General features: G+C 36.3%; 5 protein-coding genes across 6 annotated transcripts; 3 read left to right on the top strand and 2 right to left on the bottom strand.

The window, feature by feature from the left end:
* Positions 1 to 909: 909 nt before the first annotated feature.
* Positions 910 to 3,682, bottom strand: LOC105683518 (sialin). Its single transcript, XM_048656680.1, has 8 exons — positions 3,508 to 3,682; positions 3,112 to 3,395; positions 2,783 to 3,046; positions 2,569 to 2,653; positions 2,404 to 2,509; positions 2,080 to 2,341; positions 1,617 to 1,991; positions 910 to 1,547 (listed from the first exon to the last, which is right to left on the bottom strand). Exons 1-8 carry the CDS (start codon positions 3,536 to 3,538, stop codon positions 1,293 to 1,295), a joined length of 1,662 nt encoding a protein of 553 aa, XP_048512637.1. The 5' UTR covers positions 3,539 to 3,682; the 3' UTR covers positions 910 to 1,292.
* Positions 3,683 to 3,880: 198 nt separating this feature from the next.
* LOC105683525 (serine-aspartate repeat-containing protein G-like) lies at positions 3,881 to 6,302 on the top strand. Of its 2 annotated transcripts, XM_012396175.3 has the most exons (4): positions 3,881 to 5,308; positions 5,370 to 5,427; positions 5,501 to 5,572; positions 5,677 to 6,302. In XM_012396175.3, the coding sequence occupies exons 1-4, from the start codon at positions 5,276 to 5,278 to the stop codon at positions 6,006 to 6,008; spliced, it is 495 nt and encodes a 164-aa protein (XP_012251598.2). In that variant the 5' UTR covers positions 3,881 to 5,275; the 3' UTR covers positions 6,009 to 6,302. The 2 variants fall into 2 exon arrangements, with proteins under 2 accessions (XP_012251598.2, XP_012251599.2); XM_012396176.3 differs by lacking the exon at positions 5,370 to 5,427 and having other exon boundaries at positions 5,451 to 5,572.
* An 88-nt stretch (positions 6,303 to 6,390) lies between these two features.
* On the bottom strand, positions 6,391 to 13,032 carry LOC105683549 (leucine-rich repeat protein soc-2 homolog). The gene has a single exon (XM_012396226.3). The coding sequence runs from the start codon at positions 12,902 to 12,904 to the stop codon at positions 11,066 to 11,068; it is 1,839 nt and encodes a 612-aa protein (XP_012251649.2). The 5' UTR covers positions 12,905 to 13,032; the 3' UTR covers positions 6,391 to 11,065.
* A 106-nt stretch (positions 13,033 to 13,138) lies between these two features.
* Positions 13,139 to 17,419, top strand: LOC105683521 (DNA replication licensing factor Mcm6). The gene is made up of 9 exons (XM_012396169.3): positions 13,139 to 13,512; positions 13,646 to 13,789; positions 13,873 to 14,137; positions 14,224 to 14,426; positions 14,510 to 14,711; positions 14,800 to 15,985; positions 16,054 to 16,191; positions 16,276 to 16,415; positions 16,494 to 17,419. The coding sequence occupies exons 1-9, from the start codon at positions 13,421 to 13,423 to the stop codon at positions 16,614 to 16,616; spliced, it is 2,493 nt and encodes an 830-aa protein (XP_012251592.2). The 5' UTR covers positions 13,139 to 13,420; the 3' UTR covers positions 16,617 to 17,419.
* Positions 17,270 to 25,562, top strand: LOC105683524 (urea transporter 1-like). The gene is made up of 10 exons (XM_012396174.3): positions 17,270 to 17,418; positions 18,101 to 18,226; positions 18,934 to 19,053; positions 19,178 to 19,329; positions 19,450 to 19,591; positions 20,206 to 20,307; positions 22,206 to 22,353; positions 22,889 to 23,073; positions 23,546 to 23,713; positions 25,169 to 25,562. Exons 1-10 carry the CDS (start codon positions 17,398 to 17,400, stop codon positions 25,223 to 25,225), a joined length of 1,221 nt encoding a protein of 406 aa, XP_012251597.2. The 5' UTR covers positions 17,270 to 17,397; the 3' UTR covers positions 25,226 to 25,562.
* Positions 25,563 to 25,708: the final 146 nt, after the last annotated feature.

The raw sequence follows: 25,708 nt of genomic DNA, 5'->3' as shown, positions 1-25,708 counted from the left end.
TATTATCTTCGAGTTGAATAATGAATAACGAAATTGTGGAATCTGTCGACAGAAAATGGCAGATAAAGTACGATGAAATCGAGTGCCGAATTCCAAATAAAAAATTGAAAGGAAAAAATATTAGACTACGAGAGTTTCGGTCGAAGTATGTCGTTTCCGAACAAAGCTTGAAATAAGACTGCCCGCGGAAAATCCCATCGAGTCGTGTACCACACTCAGAATCAGTTCACATTCATTCGCACCCTAACAGAAAGCTGATTACCTATTGCAGCTCACTTTCACTAAAGATTAGCGATAGAAGAAAATCAGTGAATGCAAATCTCGTGCCAACTACTTATGCAATTATTGAACGTTTGAGAAAGCTCCAGCAGTACGTTTGACAAGTAAAAAAGGATTTGGAGGAACAATAATTTTTGTAACGTTACTTGATCCCGATGAAATGTAGAAATCTGTCTGATTCAAATATTGCCATGCTAAAATTCAGAACTGATAAGAAAATGTCCTGTAGCTAGGAAAAATCAGCTCGAGTGAAGACGTAGGTTGAAAGCGAAATTGTTTTTCTGGGAGAATTATTCCAGACTTTAATGACGGCCAAATACGTACGTGTGACCGATAAATATATGGGGGATGAATTATGATCTGAATATTACGGTAATTACGTCATTCATATAGATATCCAGAAATTTTGCGAAAGGAGGAAACTTACACCTTGATTGCAGTTCTTGTAGATTTTCCAGTTATACGAAATTACGCAACACGCGCGTTATTACGCTACGTATAGATATACCAGATGACTAACAGGTTCGGTAGGAATAATTGCTGGAATCATAATTAAAGTGAAACTATAACTGGTTCGTTGAAACCCATGATTACACATAAAACTGATTGCATGCCGATCGATTTATGGTACATCTTATAATGCTTCAGAAGTAGCGAGAAGGTTTTCCAACGTTCGTAAAAAAACCCACCCTCAGAGATACAAGAAATTAAAAGTTCATGAATTCCAAATTGTTTTTTATATATTTGATTACAGACTAATAATAAAAAATCGAGAAAATCCACCGAAAGTTTCAACATTTAATTCATATAATAATATCGTCATAGAATTTTATTTATCTAGGCAACAATGCAGCCGGGAGTTGTGGGATATTTATTTGACTAAACTGCAGTTACGTTGTGATCGAATCTCAAAACACGTCAGATTTTTTCCATGAATATTATCGATATCTTAGGCATATAGACGTAAGAAATTGAGAATTTTCTAAAATTCTGTAGATACGATTTTATTCCTGTCATCTGACTTGTTCTGGAACTGCTATAAAATTTGCTTGATTTCCCAGCAGATGAGTATTGTTATCTGGCTCGTTCGTGCGATCTTTATCCTCCAGTTCAAATCTGAGCTTCTGAAGTTCTTCGCCTGTTTCTTCATTCTTCGTGCTATTCCAAGGTTGTAAATCGGAGGTTCCAAAAATTAAATAGGGGATACCAGTTGCGAGAGTTATCGCTGCGATGATCAGGAACACAATGCGCCATTGTTCGACCGATTGCTGAAATTTAATAAGTATTAATAACGTAATTCTGCATTTTTTTGCCCCCCCGGTATAAAAAAAACTCACGTTATTATTCGTCAAAACTCCGACGATCATGGGAGAGATGAGACCACTTGTTACCGTAATTGTATTGACTATGCCTAAAAGTATGCTGGCATAATTAGGACTGAGATCAACGCTAGTAGCCAATGTTCCGGATGAAAGAGCACCGCTCACAGCGGTACCTGCTGTCAAGAATACTATCGCTACTATCGGGTGGCATCCACTGTACGCCAAACCTACCAGTAAAAGGGCTTGCACGACGTTGCATATCACACTAGAAAATTTTCGTAAATGCGTAAGACTCATTTTTTTCGTTCTCAAGATCCAGTCGGCCAAGCTTGCGAAGGCGTACGAGAATACCATTCGAACTAAATGAGGGGTGGCAGAAAACACCCCCGCCTGAAACGAATGAATCAAGTTTTTTGTTTTTCACAAGTATTCATTGAGTATTCAACAAAAAAAAAAAAAAATGGAAAATGGTCCTCACCGCGCCGATATTCCATCCGTGGACGTAATTGAAATAAGAAGGTGCTTCCGACATGAAGGTGAAAAGCCCCCACGAGCCTCCCAATTGGGCGAAAGCTGTGAGCCAGAGCGGAACAGATGTTAGAATAGCTTTCCAAGGGATGGGTCGGGAACTTTCGTCCACTGAGTCTCCGAGATTTTCCAAAATGTAAGTTCTCTCGGCGATTGAGACTCGGGGATGTTCTTGGGGTGTGTCGAAAGCAAGATAATGCCAAGCGATATACCTGCAAGCAAAAGTTGAAATGTAACGTGCGAAATTATTGAAAAATTTTCACTAGATAAATACCAGAGGATTCCAAGAACTGATGTTACGTAAAAAACTGACTCCCATCCCCACCAGCTAATTAGCGTTGATGAGAGTGGATAAGTAATCGCTGCACCCACGGAACTACCTAAAAAAAGAAGAGCAGAATTTGAATGTGACTTTAAACATTTCTCTCCAGGTCCTCACCAAGATAAGCGCTAATGAATCTGCTTCTTTCGTTCAGAGGTATCCATTTAGCGGTCATGTGGTGCATGGAAGGCCAAATCACACCCTGGGGTAGGAAACAGATTTGATTTATTACAACACTCCCGGTATACCGGCAAAATGTAATTACGATACGTGCGACTAAATGTGCGAGAAATTCGCAAAGTGATGAGAAAAATAAATAATGCATGCGTACCGCAACCAGGCCTTGCAGCATCCTGATGAAAACGAAAGCGTAGAGATTATAGCTTGCGCTAAATGGCACGATGAAACCCAGCAAAGCTGTAGCAAGATTTGCCCATCCGAATATAAATTTGGTTCCATAATAGCGGGCCATAAGCCCACCTGGTAGTTGCAGGACCCAATTGAACCAAAAATATCCACCCAAGGCCAGGCCTTGTTCGTATTCGTCCCAAGAGAAACGATCGTGGTACTCCGTGTGGTTGTCTTCTGACGTGACCTGAAATAACATTGTACATTCGTCGTTTGTGACGGAAAATTTGGATTAGTCTAATTGTTACCGACGTTTTCATCTCCAGGAGTATTAAACTCCGGTAGGGGAATCGTTGTGTAGTTTTGGTCCTCGGGAAACTGCGTAACTGATGAAGATTCGTTGAGCAATAAATGGGAAATATTCGATACTAGATTTTTATCGCGTACAGCGCACTCCGCCTCTTGGGCTACTTTGGGCCTCGGTACAACCATAGCAACAATTGCGATACTCAGATTTATTCTGAGCATATAATTAATGCCGAAACCACAGAAGACGAGGCACCACAAGATATCACGACAGGAAAATCTCTCTCCCCCTGATTGGGAAACGTAAGTATTTTACGAACCATCGAAATTAATTGATATGGATTTTCAGAATTCAAATCATCACCGAAGGTGATTGAGTGTAAAATCGAAAACTGCACATACCATTTCCAGTTTTTTTTCCATCGAATGTCATGACGAGTGGAACGATTCGATTCGAATTGAATTTCGTTCCAATGTTACAAAAATCGTATATGGTAAGATACTGTTGCGGTAATGTCGAATCTTTGGCGGTCGAATCTGCGCGATCTTAACATTCTCATCAACCGTCTAACTTGGATGAAAAATACGTTCTACCGATACTCGCATCTACGACATAATCTAATCACACTTGACTGACTATACTCAAGTTCGAAATCTACAGCTGTTCACACTTTGAAAATGATAAACGTTTAATAAGTCTGTGTCGCCAATAAGCATGGAAAATCGTCATGCGTAGGCGATACGATCAACATCTTTTCACTGCGAAAGTGTTCAGAGATTTTTTCTCAAACACAAGTGGCACAGAAAATTGTACGACTCATGCCGGTTGAGGACACCGTTAAATTAATCGTTCAATCAGTCATCAACTTTTTCGTTTGCTTTTACAAATCCTCAAACCTTTCATGGAAAGTTGGAAGATCATAATCCAATTATATCGTTAATGAGGCTACCAGATCTTTCATCGACAATTGTTATTCTCAAATTCACATATTTCGATTCACGCGACTTTAAAATATTGGCACACGAGATACCATTGTTTAATTTTTGTATAAGTATGCTTAGGTGTTTCATTCTTTCAACACGATCAATCATTAAATTGGGTTTGCCAAATTTGGAGGATGGCAAACACCGAACTGGAGCAGCTGGAAAAATTTATATCATTAAAAAATTTGAAATGATACATCGCAATGGCAATCTCCAAGTTACCAAAACACCGAGGTCACCAAATTGGATATCTTAGGCGTCTAATTTGTGGAAAAGAATTGCCAATAATTACCTGAATTCATCATCATCACTTACCTACCTATGTAATCGATCTGGAGAACGGTGATTTCTTCACTTTTTCCCCACCGATATGCGATTTTCTTCCTCATGGTACTTTTTAGCTAATACATTACTTTTTCTAAAAATTGGAATAAATTAAAAATTTTGTTGATAAAAACCAGAGGAATTCAACAGATATTCGCAAATTGTCTGACATCCAAACTATATGGAATTAATTATCGAATTGGGTGAAGTCTCGTGACGAATTATTCACTGTCTGGATTGAGTTATGTGTACGTCAACAGGGCATAAAACAGCACGTGCATTTGTGTCATACGCGTCCATGCGATCAAGTGTGAACAACACTTGAATGAACAATTGTGTTAGGAACCAGGTAATAAGTGTGCAGATGCTGTTGAATCTACCGAGCTTATTTGTACGTTATTTACACAGACATGACGTATATGGTGAAGGTAAATTTGGATAAGAATTTTGGGTGTTTTGAGCGGACCCCCTTGATCTTACAATCAGATTACTGAATCCTGACGCGATTCCCAATTTTCCATATCATTCGAACTGGTCAATTGTTTACATATTTCTTTATCAGGAAAAAGAATTCATTCAGATTGAATCCCGATGCGACAAAATTCGCTGTTGATTTTATTGCGAAAATCTATTTCCGATCTTCCGCTAATTTGATTAACTTGTACATTCACGCGCAACTTCATGTTCCGAAATTGTATGCGAAATGATAATCAATATAGACATATCGATGTATAAACGTCTCAAAAAACTAAACATGGCTGAGAATTTGATATAAAAATTTTTCTACAAAAATATGAACAAATGATTTAGGAATAACACAAATTTTTGGATCTACGAATTATTCGTGCAGTTAGATCACAAAATGGATCACAATGAATGTACTGATCGAATGCAGGTTTGATCATAAAATTGAATCAATACAATAATAATTTAATATCAACTTACGCTATTCGCAGCTAGTTGTTGCGGCAATGACTAAGGATTACGAAAAAGCACGAAATCTTGCTAATGCGAGTAAGTTTTCTGGTCATTTTTAGTTCACCGAATACTTGCGCCCCTATGAATGACAAGATCCGGAAACTTTCAGTACTCAAAATTCACCCCGATGATCCAACCGTGCAAAAGTTTTCGTCCACGTTAGAAAAGGAAATGAATAAAAGTACGATCATATGAGTTCTCAAAATAACGATCTGTGGGGTGAGAAAAAAAATAGATTCAATGACTGAAATTTTTATCGGTCGATTCTGGAACGTGTTTGTTCAGGAGAAAAAATGCCAGAAGATGACAGTGAAGATGGCAGTACAGAAACGGACGACGACGATGGTAATAATAGCGAAGATAGTGCAAGTAAAAGTGACACTGACAGCAGTACCGAAAGTAACAGCGACACCGAGGAAACTATCGTCATTAGCACCGACATTGTCAACGTTGGTGACTGCAAAACTAATTCAAAGATCAATCGAGAGAGTATAGAAAATAAACACCTTGGAGCTGAATCAAAACGATCAGGTAAGAATTCCGAATTAGAAGGTAAAATCATCAGAGTATTACCCGTAAAATTGAGTCCGCTGGTGCGTTATAACAGAACCATTTAGCGTCATACGTCAATTAATAAAAAAGGTGCGGATCTAATTTTTCTCTTTTCCAAATTTAATACGAATATTTGATAAATTTAAGCAATAAAACGTGGATCAGCTAGGATATATAAAGCTCTTATAGTTTTATTACATATTGAATTTTAATTACAATCATGTATACATACATGTTTCATAAATTATAATATTTATTGATGCGGTTTTGATACTGCGTAATGATAATTAATTATAATATAGATATACGCATATGTATATTGAACATGAAATGCAATTCAATCAATTGAACAATCAAATTGGATGTTAATACAATTATGTATACAGTAGGTTTTAGTTATATGAAAAAATATACTGAATGTCAATTGTAATTAGTTGATGATTGATGATCTTGTGGTAATTTTATTCAATTTTTTTTTTTTTGTTTTGTCTCGAAAACTGTCCTACAGGATCTACAAACATATATATTTTGACAAATCATTCAGGAAATAAAACTCGAGATAACGATAATAATGCACCTCATAGGGTATGTATATATATATTTATAACATTAATTTTTAAACTACATGCACGTATATCAATAATATTACTTCAAATTAATTAAATACCACAGAAACAGGAAGTCATTTTTCAAACAAAAACTATTCATTCATAACACAAAATGAGAAAACGATGTGCCTTCTGTATAATGTAAAGACGAAATTAGGTAATCGATAATTTTTTCAATTTAATTAGTATTTGGACGTAGGTATATTATATTTAATGCGTATAATACACCGAAATTCGATACTTCATTATTCCTCCCTTAAATGTCAAGAAAAGACAAGGGACAATTAGTTTTTCCTCCTAATCTTTTACAGCGATATGATTTTTATACAGAAAAAATGAATTCACTGATTCACTTTTTATATATTTAATATATTTCTTTATTTTCATTATTTCTCCTCGTTTTCTTCAATTCAACAGATTATATTTTCAAAGTCCAATTTCAGACCATGAATCTAAAACATCACATCCGCTATATATGGTTGTTATATGCTTTCTAACAATATAACATGGAATAAAATATAACAGTATTATCGTTACTATTAGTTGTTAATTTTCTTTATTATCCTATCATGCGTTATTACGTGTATACATATACGCATACACACACATTATGTATGTATACATAAACGTATGAATATTTATTTATGTACAATCGTGTAGAGGTACGATCATAATTAATATGCAAGTACAAATGTGGAACACTTCGGTAGTAAACATTTAATATGTCCGTCTTGATTTCATATTTTATTATATACCCGTACATATCATCGTCATTATTATTACTACTATTATTATTGTTAATTTTATTATTATTTATAATAAACTGGCTGCGATTGACCAGCTGGCTAATTATTTCAATGCAATATATGTATACGTAGCGCCGCTACATCGTTCGCATGATGCCGATTCACCGGCTTATCGGTTCCTTCCTTCTGTCTCCTCTCCTATTCTTTTCGAGATATTCAATTACGGTTTGGATCGTGAGACCGCAGATAAGCCTTTTTGCGAGCTTTTCTGTTCTTTCACTCATTGTAACATGTTTCGTTATACTTGTCACTCCGTAAGAAGAAAACTTTAGTTTTAGGGCACAGATTGGGACGACAGCCGAATTCATCAATACCAAAACTCACTGTTGCTTTCAATTCTCTTGTCGCAAAACGATTCTCAAAAAATAAGAGAAAGAAAGAAATTTACGTTTTGATCACAAGAGCCAAATAAGTAGCGGAGACAGTAGGGGCGTTCGTGCATGCATAGGTTCAAGTATGTGTCTCAGAATGAATACAAGCTCCTATGAAAACCCTAGCAGACTCGAAGATAAGGGTAACCGCAATCAAGAAGGAGATGAAAATATCGAAGTATGATTGAATATCTGAACAGTGAGTAATGATCGTTATACCGATATCAAAACTTTGCAAAATAAGAACAGAGAATACAGAAGGTACAACCAAAAACTATCGATCTTCGTTATGTGAGCGATGTAACAGCCCTACATATGAATATACATATATGTACGTACATAGGAAACGCAAGTTTGGGCAGATATCATTACTTATTATTGTTAATATCATTAAATATATACATACATACATACATGAGATGTATATGCATGTACATATGTAACCGTGTTATCTATCTATTTTTTTCGTCAATTTATTTCCTTGATTCATCCATCATATATAATATATATGATTATATATTATATATACCTAGTAAAGAAATAAAGAGCACTTAAAAAATACTCATCGATTCGATAAAATTTCATACATAATATTGGTATACGTATAATATAATATACTATAGGTATACTCACATACATCATATGATGTAATACCTACCTATAACGTATCCGTGGACCACGCTCTCAAATTATTTTATATTATATGTATTATATATAAAATAATAATACGAGCAATGGTCATATCATATATACTTTTCGACGATATACGAGGGATTAATTTTTCCATTTGTTTGGTTTTTTTTTTCTTTTGAAATATACATATTTAATAGCAAATTTGATAACATCTATAACATTTTTGTATTGTTTTATTTGTTGTTGTTTTTTTCATCTGCCTAAAACGACAATAGAATTTAAATAAATATAATAACACCAGATTTTTCAATTAGAATAATTGGTGATATATACAAGTCATTGAATTAATTATTCGTCGATTGAAATGGCACATTTGTTAATCATTTGATGGATTCCATTTTTTTTTTTCTCTTCCTTTTTTCTCTATACATTTCTTTATTTCCTTTTTTGTCGATTAGGATATTATTATGATTATTATAATTATTAGTATTATTATCATCGTCGTATAACTATTACATATTCTTTGTATATCATACATGCATAGTCAGTTATTGGAACAAATTTTTCAACTCCTTTTTTTCTTACGCAGACAGGACAAATCGAAATTAAGGTATATACCAGTGAAAGCAAAGAGAGAAGGGAAAGAATATCAATACTCAAAATATTGGTTAATCTAAAAACTAGAGATTGGCAAACGCGAAACGATGAAAAATTATATTATCGGTGCATAGGTTTATAATTATTCACATATAAGATACGAACGATACATGTACTTACGTGTACCAACTAGGTTACATATTGGGATATAATCATTTATCATATGTAATATATAGACGCAATACATTGAACAGATTTTAAACAATCATTCTTGAAAGAATGATTTGTAATGGAATATATCTATATCGTCACAATTTTCAACATTCTGATATTAAAATCATCAACAAATAATCGCTGATCCGCCAACGTGAAATAAAGTTAAAAAAAGATTTATAAAAAACGAATGATAGTTTAAATTTTTAACATTAAAAATTCAATTGACTATGGTGAGGTGTAACAGAAAATTATCTATTCTTCAATTAGCTAATTTTTACACAATTTTAGTAACAAAAAAAATTAACAGCAGAGCCATTTCTGCTGTTTAAATGGATTTGGAGTTTGTGTATACGCGTATCGTATATAATTACATATATCCACACAGAGTGATCGAGTATTCAGATTTTGTTCATACGTTCAACATTTCTCGATTTTCTCAGGTCACTCTGTATGAGTAGATGCATACCTATTCTCATCTCAGGTACCCAATTACAGGTTTTTTCGTTTATTAGAGGTGTGAAAAATACCGATTTAGTATATGCATACCTATTCTCATCTCAGGTACCCAATTACAGGTTTTTTCGTTTATTAGCGGCGTGAAAAATACCGATTTTTGTTATGTCGCGTGATATATATTTTTAATATATAGATATATATGGTATATGTTTTCTGCGTACGCCAGCTGCATGCATTGACATTACTTAATAGCCAAAACTATATTCTTTTCATTTTATTCAAATGATTATTTATTTATTTATTTTTTAGATATCTTCTACCAAAAATATAATGTGTTTGTATATAATCATCTGTTCTTTCGCGAATGATTATTGACCGAAAATTCAGCTTTGTTAGAAAGATTATTTGCTTGTCACCCAGGAAAAATATATATATGTACATATATAGTGTATATATACATAAATATATATATATATACACGTGTATGTGTGTATGAATATATAGATTTAGAGACGATATGTAGAGACTATAAGTTCCATTCGCAAGGCTGCAGATAATAATTTCCATTTTCATTTTTTTATGCTTTAATACGGTGCTCAATATATCAATTCATTAATTTTCGGAAGCCCCCTCCAGAGATTTTTTAATTCGCTTCTTGAAAGTACCGGATTTTTATTTGCATATCAAATCTCAATTGATGTTACAAGGACAGTGCAGAACAATTACTCCTGCATCTTCATAGAACCAAAATATTTTTTAGCATAGTTCGTTCTCGACGATACTGCGGAAATATTTAAAATAAAAGGGTTTCGCACATAACGTGAGTTTCAAAGCACTTTATAAAGAGGAAATGTTTAAATAATACGTCAATATTTGTATAAAAATGTGCCATTATTGGGAGGTGTATGTGTAAACTTCGAGTTATAATCCTGTAAGCAAACCGTTTAGTAAATTATCCATTTGTCAATGCATACAGTTCTATTTTTTCAATTATTTAGTCTGGCATTATAGGACAAGGCAGGACGAATTGCGAGGCCAGAATTGAGATAATTTCTAATTAATTCAGTGGCCTCGCATGAACTGAAACTATTACATGCTTACATATTTGCTCCTAATCAGCCCTTATTCTTTTTCTTGTGCGTTGTCTTTCAAAGATGTAACTGTAATAAAACATTGAATACACCCTTCTTTGTACTTTCAGTTTACCGTTGGTCACCAATAAAGAGAAGAAAAAAACAAAAAAATATCAAAGAAACGCACTTACAGTAGCATAACGTATCTCAAATGATACGTTATGTGGGAGACCCTCTATACATTTCTGCATCATGAAGAATAAATTTTATCGACATTAGTGTTCATGATTTTTTTTATGGCAAAGTAAACCAAACAAGGTTCGAACAAAGGATCGTAACTATCGATACCTACCTAAATTTTGTTACATTGATCGATAAGGTCCTTGCATTTTTAGGAATTGTATAACCAGCGATGGACCACCAGCAACAATTTCAGCTGGAATTTGCGACAGCGGGCAATTTTCAATCGACATAATACTGAGGTTTGTGCAGAGTGCCAACTCAAAAGGTAAGTTGTGTAAATTAGCATTGTCATTAACGTATAAGGAATCCAAGTTTTCCAGGGTTCCTATTTCTTCTGGAAGATAGTTCAAGTTGTTTTCACCCACGCTGAGGTAAGTCAGATTAATCAAGTGTCCAATGGCCCTAGGCAGGCAGGTGACTTGATTTGACTGTAATATCAGTTTCTGAAGATCACGGAGGAATCCAATTTCATTTGGCAGAGATTCTATTTTATTTTCCTCGAGGTCCAGTACTCTAAGTTTACGCAGGTTGGCTATACTTGCTGGAATTCTCTTTAGCAGGTTGTTAGAGAGAATTAATATCTCTAAACTCTGCAGGCATTGAATATCATCTGGAATTTTTGTCAGCTGATTTGTCCCCAGATTCAATTCTACCATATTGGTCCAAGTTCCTATATCCAATGGTAAAGCTGTTAGCTGATTCTCCTTCATATTCAGTTTAGTAAGATTTTTTGCTCTTGAAAATATTCCATACGGTATTTTGTCAATCTGATTGTGTTCCAAATTGATGGAATTCACATTCGTAAACTGGGAAGGTCCTCCGGATGGGTAAGCAGTGAAAGCATTTCTCGAAAGTGTGATTGTGGTAAGATCTGACAAGCTGGAGAGAAGGCCTTCCGGTAGTTGTGATACTTGATTTCCTTCGACGCTGAATTCGTCCATTAGTTTACAGTTGGCTAAGGACTTGGGAATGCTAGATAATCTGTTGTACCTCAATCCTAATCTCGTCACTGCTGTCAAATTACCAATAGTCTCAGGGATATCGAGCAGTTCATTATGCTGTAGATCAAGCGTTGATAATTGAACGCAGTTACCAATTTCTTCAGGTAAATGTTCGAGGTGATTATGTGACACATCGAATGTAATCAGATTAACCAATTTCCCAATACCAGCAGGAAGTTCACGAATTTTGTTCTCTCGTAAACTCAGCATAGTCAAGTTGGTCAGATTTCTTATGGCGTCGCTAACATACCTGACTCGATTGAAGCGCAAGAATAATGTTGTCAGAGATGTCAGTTCATAAACAACGTCTGGTATCTCATTAAGCTTGTTATGCCTCAAATCGAGTACTTTGAGACACTTGAGATTTTCCAAAGTATCTGGTAAGCTCGTTAATGAATTCTCACTAAGCGCCAACGTCTTGATGTTAGTAAGGCATCCGATTTCTGGCGGTAGCGTTGCCAGCTTGTTACCATATAAATAAAATTCAACAAGGTGCGTTAAATCACGCACAGTGTTTGGAAGATTTGTGATACTGGATTTGCTCAGATCCAAACGAGTGACACACTCGTCTCTGCACCTTATAAACTCCTTGGAAACATCTAAATCTGCTTGTATCGGTTTACTTTTCTTGGCTGTGGGCTTTGGTTTATTTGACTCGGGATGTTTAACGGTGACAGTTTTTTTTGTATCGGTGCCAGCTATGGAGGCTGTTGATAACTTTTTTTCCTTTAAATGCTCCTTTGTATCACGAGACAACATTTCAACAGCCTCCGGAGTGTCACCTGCAGAGCACGTGTTTAACCCGCAGCCCTCTAAATACTCGGGTATATCCTGTTCCTTCATATAAGAAGCTGTTAGATGTTCCTGTATTTCGCCAACGTCACTTTTTCCTTCAGGCAAACAAACCGAGGAGATGTTACCACTCACGCCCGATCGGTGTTTACTCGACTTCTTCATGGTGGGCCAATTTATGATTTATGTACAATTACAACCCACGGCCGATGCTTATAAGCGGGATTTCATAAACTCGCTTGTAGATATTACATATTTTTTCAAATTCTTTTACTTCACAAGTATTGACATTTTCGACAATGCTCACTGGTTTTGCGCGCAAGCGCGAAAATCATCAAATGTAGAGAGCTTTAAATAAACCGTAGTCACTAGTCAGATGTGGTCAGATGGGCGTCGCGATGCCGATGACAACGGCATCGTAACTCGCAATCCTCGAGGAACAACCCTCGAGGGTCGGTTGGGCGAGCGATGGTCGGGCGTTGCGTCGACGTTCAAAAGCTGTGGCTCGTTCGCATGATCGTAGCGTTGACCAGACCAATCAGCTCCATGACAGGACTCCTCTGGCCTCTATTTTCCCGCCAATTTCAGTAAACAATATTCAGGGCTAATTGCCGGATACTTCTTTTGGATGATTATTGCAATCACTTCATAAATAATAAGTGTAATTAAGTGTTCATTAATATGGATGTAGCCGATGTGCAGGATGGTCGTTTGAGAGTAAAGGACGAAGTGGGTACACAATGTCAGAAACTTTTTCAAGACTTCCTCGAGGAGTAAGTAACCTCCAAAAAATAATCTATAGTTGTTAGCCCTCAGCGAGCAGACAAATACCCAATGTAAATTGAGTAACTATTAAAAAGACTTCGATACCAATGTCATTTTCTATGCAGTATATCAATTTTTTAGATTCAAAGAAGATGGTGAAATTAAATATCTGGAACCAGCTAAAGAGCTCATAAGCCCTGAGCGCAGCACCTTGGAAATTTCCTTTGACGATATCGAAAAATATAATCAAGTACTCTCAACGTCGATCATCGAAGAATATTACAGGTAGTTTATGCAATCGTTGAAAGTCATCTTCATCAAAGTAATGTAAACTTATACCTATGTTCCTTTTATCTTTTTATTTACAGGATTTATCCATACTTATGCCAGGCCGTTTGTAATTTTGTTAAAGACACAGGTAACTTAAAAAAAGAAAAAGAATGTTATGTCAGCTTAACTGATGTGCCTACAAGGCACAAAGTGAGGGAATTAACAACAGCAAAAATCGGCACCTTAATTCGTATTTCTGGCCAAGTAGTACGAACTCATCCAGTCCATCCAGAATTAATTCTTGGAACATTCATATGTCAAGATTGTCATACAGTCACCAAAAATGTGGAACAACAATTCAAAGTTTGTAATGAATTAATTAGTGTAATATTGATGTAAAGGTTCTGCCTAGACCAATGTATAATTCTTGTGCACTTCAATCTTCATAGTATACCAATCCAACGATTTGTCGGAATCCAGTGTGCAGCAACAGGCGCCGGTTTATCCTCGACGTTGATAATTCCACATTCATTGATTTCCAAAAAATCCGAGTTCAGGAAACACAGGCAGAATTGCCTAGGGGTTGCATTCCTCGCTCTCTGGAAGTTATTTTGCGGGCAGAAGCTGTTGAGATGGTGCAACCTGGCGATAGGTGGGTTGATTAACTTGATAAGAGAAAACTAAGTAAATGTTTCACCCCCATTAACTACTTTTTCAATTGATCCTCAAAAACAGATATGACTTCACCGGCACACTGATAGTTATACCAGATGTGGGAGCCCTGTCATTACCTGGAGCAAAAGCCGAGTTTGGATCGAGGCATAAACACGGTGATCCGTCAATCGAAGGAGTACGAGGCTTGAAATCACTTGGAGTCAGAGATTTGAATTACAGAATGGCTTTTCTTGCTTGCAGTATCACGTCTACAAGTGCAAGAGTAAGTTATTAATATTGAGAAGATCCTCGGATCACTCATTTTTCTCCTCCTTCCTTAACATTTCACTCAAGCATCACTACTTTTCTAGTTTGGAGGGACTGATATGGCAATGGAAGAAATTACGCAGGAAATGATGAAGAGACAAATGTCTGACGCTGAGTGGAACAAAGTTTATGAAATGAGTCGTGATAAAAATCTCTACCAAAATTTGATATCCAGTTTATTTCCTTCGATTCATGGAAACGATGAAGTGAAAAAGGGTATTACATTAATGTTATTCGGTGGCGTTCCCAAGACTACGATTGAGGGAACAACTCTGAGAGGGGACATCAATTGTTGCATCGTTGGGGATCCCAGTACGGCGAAATCTCAGATTCTGAAACAAGTAGCGGATTTTTCACCGCGAGCTGTTTATACTTCCGGAAAAGCTTCAAGCGCTGCAGGTCTAACAGCCGCTGTAGTAAGAGATGAAGATTCTTCAGATTTCGTTATCGAAGCTGGAGCTCTGATGCTCGCGGATAACGGTGTTTGCTGCATTGATGAATTTGACAAGATGGATCCTGCAGATCAAGTAGCTATTCACGAAGCCATGGAACAACAAACTATTTCTATTGCAAAAGCAGGCATACGGGCGACTCTAAACGCACGCACATCAATTCTAGCTGCAGCAAATCCGATCGGCGGTCGTTACGATAGATCCAAATCTTTGCAGCAAAATCTTTTATTGACAGCACCTATAATGTCTCGTTTTGACCTATTTTTTATCCTGGTTGATGAATCTAATGAAATTGTGGACACCGCGATTGCAAAAAAAATTGTAGACCTACACAGCAACAACGAAGTCATTATCGAGACTCTCTATAATCGGGAAGAAATCTTGAGGTACATCAATTTTGCCAAGCACTTCAAGCCCATGCTTAAAGAAGAAGCTGCCTTGTTATTGGTAGAAGTCTACACGACCTTGAGACAAAGGGAAGGTGGTAGCTCGGGTAAATTTACGTGGAGGATTACCGTACGTCAGTTGGAAAGTCTCGTGCGTTTATCCGAGGCTCTAGCAAAGTTGGAGTGTAGTGACGAAGTTACAGTAAGGCACGTCATTGAAGCAAAAAAATTATTGAGTAAAAGTATAGTCAGAGTTGAGCAACCGGATGTTGATCTTGACGAAGATGATGCTCAATCTCGGGAGCTAGCGATGGATATGAACAACACGCCTCCTCTCATGGCTGCACTTGATGCTTTAGACAATAGCGGTGTCAGCTCTGCTGCTAGTGCAGGTAATTTGCTCAGAAGCTTCTTCAGAACCTCTTAAATAACTTAACATTCTAAACCTCTTTATTCGCAGAATCAACAAACAAAAAAACCCAACACCAAGATGAATCTGCCAAAAAGAAACTAACGATGTCTTTTGCGGATTATAAAAATTTGTCCAATATGCTAGTGGTACACATGCGAGCAGAGGAGGCTCGCATCGAAAGCGAAGGTGAGTGTATCCTGGCGGTAACCGGAGCTTTCAATTACTGTTTCGTTCTGTTTTAAAAATAATGCTGTTTATTATTCTATGCAGATGGTAATAAAGAGGGGATTAGAAAATCAGAATTAGTTGCGTGGTATTTAGATAAAATACAAGAACAAATTGAGTCCGAGGAAGAACTATTGGAGAGAAAAGGTCTTATCGAAAAAATTATCGACAGACTTATATACCATGTAAGTGTTCTTGCATTCATGAACCAATTCATTCAACTGATAATTAATTCACTCACCCGGTTAATAAATGCATTGTAGGACCAGATTATAATACCTCTTACGACTACGGAGCTTTTATCAAGACGCAGAGGTCAAGAAGATGAAGAAGAAGAAGAAGACCCTATGCTCGTTGTACATCCAAACTACATTCTCGACCCTTGATAAGTAATCAATTGACATAAGTGCTACGACGTATCGATTAAATTGTGAATCCCATATTGTGCCTTAGAATTAGTATCACATACTTTGAGATAACTATTTTAATCAATCAATCTTCGTCCTGCAATGGAATTTTTTTGTAAAACGTTTTTATGTAATTCCTGATTTGTACTGATTTTTAAGATGTACCAATCTAAAAATCCCTCTGCGGTAATTTTTAATTTCTTCTTTTTTTCCTCTCTTTTCTGATCGGCGTTTAGCAATAGCGTTGGAATTACTTGAGACCCTGACCTACCTCATTTTAGTGGCATTGCAACGCTGGTTGTAATCTACGTAATTAACGAAGCTCTGTTAACAATGCGTTTAAACGTTCGCACTTCGTTAATGAACGGTTTCAGATTAACGTTACTATTCAAGCTAACGGACGAAATATGACGATTCGTCATTCTGCTTGAGCGTTTTTCCAGATTTTCAGAGAACCGATGTCACGTTTTTGCGAAATTATTGACTTATCAAATATTATCGTCTCTCCGCGACGTCAATTGGCCAAGATTTGCCGGACTCAAAATTTATTTAAATCTTGCCAGCAGTTTGAAATCTAATCTTCTGTAAGCACCATTCAGTGATCCATAGTGGGGCAGTGTGATTATAATTTTATAGAATGTTTAGATACAATGCAACTAGACTACGCATGTCAGTGTGCAGGTTTATCAGTAGGAGAAACCAAGAAGCGGACCAGAGTTAATTTCATGTCGCGTGGATCAGTCCGTAGATCTAAACCGTCATGTCTAGCGTAAGGCGGCAGGTACGGTATAATACAAAAAAATCCCGAAAAATTTTAATTTATATAAATTATCCCCCTATTTTTTCGGGGTGCAAAATTTCGTTCGTGTATCGTGTTTATTTGAAAATAAAAAAAGGGAAGAGCATTTTTTTATTCGGTTCACTTTTTAGCAACTGATCTTTGATATTGCAGCCCTACAATTTTTTACCAATTCGAAATATGGCTATACTTGTTAAATTGCAATTTTCTATTTCTTAACAATTAACTAACGAATGCGTCCATCGGTTTCAGTTTCTATCGTAATTGTAATGTTATCTTTGTTTCGAAGTCGCGTATGATTACCGATACGTGTAAAAAAATTAGTCCATACTATAGTGATAAACATTCATAATGAAAAAATGTTTTTAAAAAAAGTATGCAATAGCAGAAAATCATTCAAAACATAACTTATTCAATTTTTCGATTCTTGTACATGGTGTACAAAATATTCTTCAAGCGATTCCCGCTCAAATTCCGCCGATATCGAGACGTTGGATTCCGAAGTGATAATTGTATTTGATTTATGTGAATTGAGAAAGCCTCGAAGAAAATTAGTATAATTCAAGTGTCAACGGTTGCGTGGAAAACCGGATCTACGAGCGTTTGTGGATTTAACAATGAAAGAAATCGCAGCTGATTTTTTCTGGTGTTTAATTTTTTGTAGGAAAAACAATGGGTCTCTTGCATCGGAGATTTCACCCTTTCGCGGGACTTTTTATCACGTAAGAGAACCGACTCACCTTGGATAACTCTCAAAATACTTGATGCTCTCCTAAGAGGATATGGACAGGTAGGTTTAAATCCCAATCGTTACATAAAAGAAGAGCCAACATTTTTTTCACATACATTTTCGCTTATTTCAATATCTAATTGTATCCCCAAGGCATCGATCAATCATAAAGAATTTGATAAGGAACCTCGGAGTCAAGTCAAGAATGTTTATCTGTAAACTAAATGTGGTAGATAGCCGGATAGCATAAAAATACGTACATACCTTACTTTTAGGAACGATCCATCTCACACGGGAGAACAAAATGATCCATCTATTAAGGGCTACAAGCTAAAATATTATATGGGTTTATGCGAGTTTTAGGTGAAATTCCACGCCGAAAATTATGTTATTTGAACAATGCATTCATTCATTCAAATTACTCTTTGCGACTGTTACAATCCTCGATTTCTTTCAACTTCGGTTAATTAGTGTGGCGATTATTTTCTGATAGCATAACACGATCTAAAGTGCAATAAAGGAGCGGCCTTTACGGAGTAATTAAAATTTTGCTTACGTCACGTTTAAACAAAGGTACGATGATTAGCTACGTTAGCTGTAAAGTTTCTCTCCCCTTCGAATCGCACGTGTGTCCTCATATAACTTTGAAATAACTGATCGCGTCATGGATTGTCTGCATACCATTCATCTTCATAAATCAGTAGACTACACCTATAAATTTTACATTTTCTCAAATAACAGTCGATCAATTATTGATTGATTCGCAGGTGGTTTGTGCGAACAATCCAATCAGCGGACTGTTAATACTCGCTGCTTTTACTGTAGTTACACCAGGTATGGCTTTTATTGCCACCTGCACCGGAGTCCTAGGTCTGTTGTTATCGATGGTAAGTTTTACTTTCAATCGCTCTACTTGTTTTTAAAATCCGAAAATTTCTGGTACTGTGATTGATTTTTCTCGCAATTTAACTAACAGAATTTAAGGAAGATTGATGTGAGAATCTCTTCCAGATGATCGGGGAGTCCCAAGTTCACATTGAAAACGGTCTCACCGTTTTCAACCCCCTTCTAATTGGGGTCTTGACGCACCACGTTGTTCCTGACATATACGATTCTCTTGATGGACGTTTGTTGGTTTATTTGTTGATGGCGGTGGTGCTAACGTGAGAGAATTAATCGTTTCGTTATTTCCGTTATTAATGACGTTATAAGTATAATAATTATACGCTGCTAATTGTAACTAGGGCAACGATAATTTTGGCTGAACCTAAATAATATTCCAGCGTTTATTTAACGCGGGCCCTCGGAAGTGGAAGACTTCCGTGCTTGTCAGCCTCGTTTAACTTCGTTCAACTTATCCTTATATTTACCCTGGCTTCGAGGGGCAACAACGCTGCCTCAGTGACCAACAATACAACAATTGAGGTAATTACTATAATTACGAATTAGATGTAACGAGGGGGAAGCGTAGCGTATCCACTATATCTACTCACCTAGGTATGATCTATCGCGTTGCTCATTTTGCCGACATACATACGAAGAGGAACCTCACGTAATAGAAGATAATTCATAATTGCCTCGATTCACTACTAAACAACATTTATTCAAAACTTATCTCTCCAGCAACGTCGTAAACGATCATTTTTTTAAGATTCCCAACTCCGTCAGAACTTTCTTTTACTTGCTGTTTGAACTTCAGTTTTCGTGCTTACACTTTATTACGAGTATAATTGCGCTCTACTAATCAAGCTGATGGATTTTCAAGCCTCGGTTATCCCCCTGTAACAATTATGCGGAGCAGTCAACTACTGTTTCATCTGTAGTAAAAGTATATGTTCTGAGCTTACGATTATAAACTCGACGTATGAAAAGATGTAATTTATGGTATGCCTTGTACCTATTTGACAACACCTACATTCTTTACTACCTTTACATAGAAGGGAACCGTTGTGGCGACTTTATTTAACTGTCATCTGTCGATGTTGCGTAGTAAATTTTTGTTACCCCAATAACTATGAAATGACACACATCGTTTTCAGATAAATGTTACGGAAACATCGCATCATTCGGCATCTGGAGATTCACACTTTAACGATCCAACAATTTTGAACGTTACAAACGTCGATGTGGATTGGGGAATGGTGAGTGACTTTGAAACTAGGGATGTAAAAATTTTCCATAGCTGTTGAATTATTCTGATAGTTGTTGATTTTTTTAGCAAAAAATAAATCATTGTTTTGATTGAGTTTAATATGCTTTTCTTACGTATTTTGACCTCAGAAATTCGAATCTAACAGAAAAATTGATCTATCTCTAAAATTGACCGAGTTATCGCCAATTTTCAGCTTTTTGGGGTCGAAAATTAAAAATTGATTTTTTAATCTATATTAATGTAATTTGAGCTCAGGAATCCGAATCTGAGAGAAAAATTGATCTATCTGCAAAAATGACCGAGTTATCTTCATTTTTTCGCATTTTTTGGTACAAATTTGGGGATATCTCGAAGGGAAAAAATCGTAGCTCAATTTGGACAACGGATTCGTGTTCCTGAGGTCAAAATACGTAAGAAAAGTGCCATACGATCAATTTTTTAAAATAAAAATTTTTGGCCAAAATTTGAGATTTTTCCAAGGGGTACCCCTTACGATTTTTTCAAATTTTGGCCAAAATTTTTTATTTTTTAAAATTGATCGTATGGCACTTTTCTTATGTATTTTGACCTCAGAAACACGAATCCGTTGTCCAAATTGAGCTACGATTTTTTCCCTTCGAGATATCCTCAAATTTGTACCAAAAAATGTGAAAAAATGGGGATAACTCGGTCATTCTTGAAGATAGATCAATTTCTCTTTCGGATTCAGATTCCTGAGCTCAAATTACATTAATATAGACTAAAAAATGAATTTTTAATTTTTGACCCCAAAAAGCTGAAAATTGGCGATAACTCGGTGAATTTTAGAGATAGATCAATTTTTCTTCCAGATTCGAATTCCTGAGGTCAAAATACGTAAGAAAAGCATATTAAACCCAATTAAAACAATGATTTATTTTTTGCTCGAAAATCGAATTTTCTTTTGGTTTTTCAAGAGTAATCTCACGTATAATCAGCTCAGAAATCCAAATCTGAAAGCCAAAATCATCTACTCATGCAATCGATCGAGTAATCATCAATTATTCGCTGTTGGGAGCAGAAGAATTATAAGACATATCGACTGCTTTTAGTCGTAGACCCACTTTGATTCGTCACAATCCCTGCATGGGTCGAAATATTCGAATTTCTCGGTCTACGAGGGAGCCCGAGCTTATCTGGAGTCAGGTAGCCACGGGCGCGCGGTTTGTTGTGGGGCGTAACCTCTGCACAGCCTCGAAGGTGACGTCTCACAACAAAGCGCTACGCTGCTGGCTACCTGACTCCAGCAAAGCTCGGGCTCCCCGACTCAACTTCAATTTTAAGTCAAAAATAGAGCATGTAATTTTCTGATTTCATATTTGAATTACAAAAATAATAGGAAAAAAATTTTGAACAGTGAACGAGTGAAAAACAATCATAATCGACAATTTTTTAGATATTTTCTATGATTTTTGACAAAAAAAAGTTTTGTTTGCCGGAAGTACCCCACTTGATTAATTATTTATTCAAAAAACGAGTGGGCTACCTCCAAATATCAAGTGAAAAATTTCCTTTTTTTATAAGGTACGAATTTTGTCCCCATGCTGAGAAAATAAAAAAAAAAAAATTTTCCAACTCACCCTATTATATAACCGACTCATTTCGAGACTTCGGTGGAAAAATTTTCACCCATGAAGGTGTGAAGAAAAAATCATGTTTGCAAATGTAATATAAAGAGCTTGCGTAATACACGCGAAGTGGGGGGAGTAAAGATGAAAATATTATTATCTCGATTTGTTGATTTGTATCAAAGCGTACGGTAGACGATACGTAAGATGAAAGATGTAATTCTCTCTAGACATCTACGGAATTAACATTGTCGCATTCCGTTGGTCGTTTTTTCGTGAATAAATAAATTCACCCCTACAGGTTTTTAGGGGTATGGTGACTTCATCCTCTCAGGTTTTTGCTGTGGACAACGTGGCTGTCTCTTCAATAATTTACCTCGCCATCTTGACCTACTCTCCTATAATGGCAGCATTCGCTTTTGCCGGGGCAATGCTCGGTTCGCTCACCGGTACGTTATTACATACAATTATCAGCGCCGACAATTATTATCTATTATTAAACTCGTATAAACTCAACGACCCCTTCTTCGTTTACCTCCCTTCCATCGAACTCCGATAATCATCGATTCACTATCGAACTACACGGAAGTAAAAAGAAAATTACGCGAAATATCGCGCGGAGCGTGTCTGACCACATACGGAGTTTTACCACTCGATGCGCCGCCTGCCTTCTATCGAATCAGTAGTTAAATCCTGGCAATGTCCGGCGCCCGCTCGTATCGCGTCCGACCAGTACGGGACTTGAACTACTCCCCGATTTTCCACGCAGGAAATTATTTCTGGCGATAGTTTGATAATGCTATAAAAGCGGATTTAGAACCTCGTATATAACTGTTTATTTTATGTGTTCGCCTTTTAGAATCCATTTTCATTAATATTCCGTGCATGCTACGTGTAATGGTACATGTGTTTACTTTACTGCAGGACTTTTATAGTCGTTGAAAACTTTTTGTTTTCCGTTTCTCTATTTTGTTGGTTTTACAGGGTTGGTCTTCAACGTCCCGTTGGACGAGATATACTGCGGACTTTGGGGCTACAACGGCCTTTTGACGAGTGCCATTTTGGGTGGTTTGCTGATCATCCTTGGTTGCCAAACGACGATGGCGACTATATTAGCTAGCATTTTTGCAACAATTCTTCAAACCGTTTTGACTCCACTTTTTGCCAAGGTGATTCTGGGTTGCTATTCATTCGCGAGTATATTCGAAAGGCGAGTTTTGAATATTTTTTGAAAAATTCATTCGACTTCTGATTAATTCAATTTGGAAATTTACCCGCACAACGTGCAAAATTCGAGCGTCAATATGGTATATGGTGAACGATAATTTTCTCCATGAATAATTCAGGGATTAGAATTGGAATTTTCATGGAACAGAAACAGAGCCCGTATATTATACCGTTCGAGGTGTATGAGCAAGAATTGCGGTTAAATAAATCAGTATTTAATCCCGCGAAGAATCGGGAAGCGGCTGTTGCAGATCCTGAAATCCCTTACCAGCAATTTTGTAACTTATTTTTAGCGTAAAACGAAGCCGAACAATACCAGTATGATTAAGTTTCGGGATTGGGGGGGAAAAAAGATTGAATTAATAAAAAAGAAAAACTTCTTGAAAATTTCACGATACGAATTATACTTTTCAGGCTGGTTTGCCGGTATTATCGGTGCCCTTTGTCGTAACGACTTGGCTTTTCCTGGGCCTCAGGGGTCCTGCGGGATCGACTTTTGTCGAACCTGAAGATTATTCGTTTCCGGAAAAAATGCGATACGAATATATCGAGTCGCAACAAACAACGGCTATCTCTTCTCGGGTGAGAATCGTATTTTTATAATTTACACATAGCCGTAAATATTATCTAATCGAACAATTACTGTTTCCGACCGAACAGCCCTCTGCAATTTTCATTTCTCGAAAATATTTCACGTACATAAAACATCGTACGTATTTTCTGAAACAGCCACGCGGTGCAGAGTATACGTGGTTGAAATTACTTATCCTTATTACCCTTCCTTCGTTCCCTTTTTCTAATCATATTTCGGGGAAGAAAATAACGCCATTTCACGGATCCTAGGATTGATTGTGAGACGGAAAATCTCCGGCGTAGTAAAACCGTACGACGAGATAGCCATTCAATTTTCTTTTATGATATTCGCACGATCGAAGTGACTGCTTTTTTCCTCAGCTAACTTATCCAGTAAACCGCGACTTTTCGGATAGTCGGTGACAGCACCTTTCGAATGCCCTCCGATCGCCTTTGAAAATAAATTTATTTTTTTGTTTTCAACTGTCACCTACCAAAGAATAAAAGCTCTCTCCAATTGATGTATCACACGAGACATGAGAAGAAAAGCAAACAGAGATATCGCTGGCAAATCGGAAATAATATATCTATATTTTTCGCTTTTTATCTTTCTCCCTCTTTTCCGCCGCACGATGATTCTCTTCTTTGATCCGTCTCGAACAACGACTTTAACTTCGCAAGTTCAGCTTATACGGCGCCAGTAAAACACGAACAACATCTTTTTCAAGTGTTGTTTTTCAGAAGTGTGAGCCCCGCAGAAACTTTGTTCGCGATTATGTACCTATAAAATATCAGATCCCTAAAATCTAACGGAATTTATTTTATTTCGTTTTCTCTTCTTTTTTTTTTTTTACTGCCCCTTGGGAAGGTTCTTGAATATTAATCAATAGCACGACGTGAAATAACGTATAGGTACATTATATGGAAATTCCCAAATAACTTGAAGATAAATTAATTTTATTTCATTATCTGACTATTTATCAATTCATTCATCATCTTTATTCATTTTTATTCTAACATCTCTTAGAACACTTTTTACATTTTTTCGGCTAGAGAAATAATAGAAAACAAAAACTATACAAGCTGCGATAAAACGTCGAGCAAGTAGAATTCTCACCGTATATTTATACCAGATTGTAGCTTGCGGACCGCAGAGTAGCGAACTAATTTTCTTTCCCTGAAATGAATGGTTATCTACTACGTGACATTACTTCTACTTAGGGGAGGATATACTGTGCGTCTATTCTGGACGGAAAAACTGCACAAAAAACAACTTGAAGAAACTGACTAAATAAAAAGTGAAATACATACTCGTGAAAAAAGTGGCAAAATCATGAATGCAGATAATAAGTTCGTTTAGAAGCTTTTTTCGTTGTAAATTAAAAGATCAACGCTCTCCGAACTTAAAATTTGATTCAACTAAGTAGTTCGATATTTTTATTTGAGTTTAATTTCATTTTTCAGTCCGAAGATTCGAACGAGCTTGAGATTTTCAAGGCGGAAAGACAGGCGCTGAAATAAATTCGACGTCGGTTTAAAAAAATGTCCGTCTTTACGGTCTCTCTGGTTTAAAAAACACGTCTTTAAAGAGAAGAAGATGAAGAAAAAAAACTAACCACGAAAAAATCTATTTATGAAAATGAGAAAATGAGAAAAAAAAAAAAAATAGGTACGACTAAAAATAAATTGTCAGACTCTCTTCTCCGAGATTAAATAATAAGTGCCTTTACACTATAACGACTATCGTGTAAGTTTATTGTTAAATGATCGTCTTATACGTAATTTATAAAATTAGTATCATTATTTTATTGTTTTTATTCGGTAGATATGGTGAAAAATAAAAGTGAAGACTTCTTTATTCCATCTTTTCTTTCCTCAAGAAATCGAGAAAAGAAAAATATGAATTCATCTCGTGGAAGAAAGAAAATCATCGTGTTGTTTCTAGAGATATTTGAACCTCGAGCTTTAATAGCAGAAAAGTAGATTTATTTTTCTTTAGTGCTA

Source organism: Athalia rosae, chromosome 6 (genome assembly GCF_917208135.1).
Source record: "Athalia rosae chromosome 6, iyAthRosa1.1, whole genome shotgun sequence".
Taxonomy (NCBI): Eukaryota; Metazoa; Arthropoda; class Insecta; order Hymenoptera; family Athaliidae; genus Athalia; species Athalia rosae.
The sequence above is the reverse complement of the archived record's forward strand: the minus strand, read 5'-3'. Positions and strand labels throughout refer to the sequence as shown.

Bases quoted from the DNA above. Each gene is read 5' to 3' on its own strand.
- LOC105683524 (XM_012396174.3), top strand. From the start codon at position 17,398: ATGTCTAGCGTAAGGCGGCAG. The intron at 19,054-19,177 runs GTAAGTTTTACT...AATCTCTTCCAG, and splicing joins TAGGTCTGTTGTTATCGATG to ATGATCGGGGAGTCCCAAGT. The intron at 23,714-25,168 runs GTGAGAATCGTA...TTCATTTTTCAG, and splicing joins CAACGGCTATCTCTTCTCGG to TCCGAAGATTCGAACGAGCT.
- LOC105683525 (XM_012396175.3), top strand. From the start codon at position 5,276: ATGGATCACAATGAATGTACTGATCGAATGCAG. The intron at 5,309-5,369 runs GTTTGATCATAA...CGCTATTCGCAG, and splicing joins AATGTACTGATCGAATGCAG to CTAGTTGTTGCGGCAATGAC. The intron at 5,573-5,676 runs GTACGATCATAT...GTGTTTGTTCAG, and splicing joins AGAAAAGGAAATGAATAAAA to GAGAAAAAATGCCAGAAGAT.
- LOC105683521 (XM_012396169.3), top strand. From the start codon at position 13,421: ATGGATGTAGCCGATGTGCAGGATGGTCGTTTGAGAGTAAAGGACGAA. The intron at 14,427-14,509 runs GTGGGTTGATTA...CCTCAAAAACAG, and splicing joins ATGGTGCAACCTGGCGATAG to ATATGACTTCACCGGCACAC. The intron at 16,416-16,493 runs GTAAGTGTTCTT...AATGCATTGTAG, and splicing joins TCGACAGACTTATATACCAT to GACCAGATTATAATACCTCT.
- LOC105683518 (XM_048656680.1), bottom strand. From the start codon at position 3,538: ATGACATTCGATGGAAAAAAAACTGGAAATG. The intron at 2,510-2,568 runs GTGAGGACCTGG...TTCTTTTTTTAG, and splicing joins ATTCATTAGCGCTTATCTTG to GTAGTTCCGTGGGTGCAGCG. The intron at 1,548-1,616 runs GTGAGTTTTTTT...ATTAAATTTCAG, and splicing joins GAGTTTTGACGAATAATAAC to CAATCGGTCGAACAATGGCG.
- LOC105683549 (XM_012396226.3), bottom strand. From the start codon at position 12,904: ATGAAGAAGTCGAGTAAACACCGATCGGGCGTGAGTGGTAACATCTCC.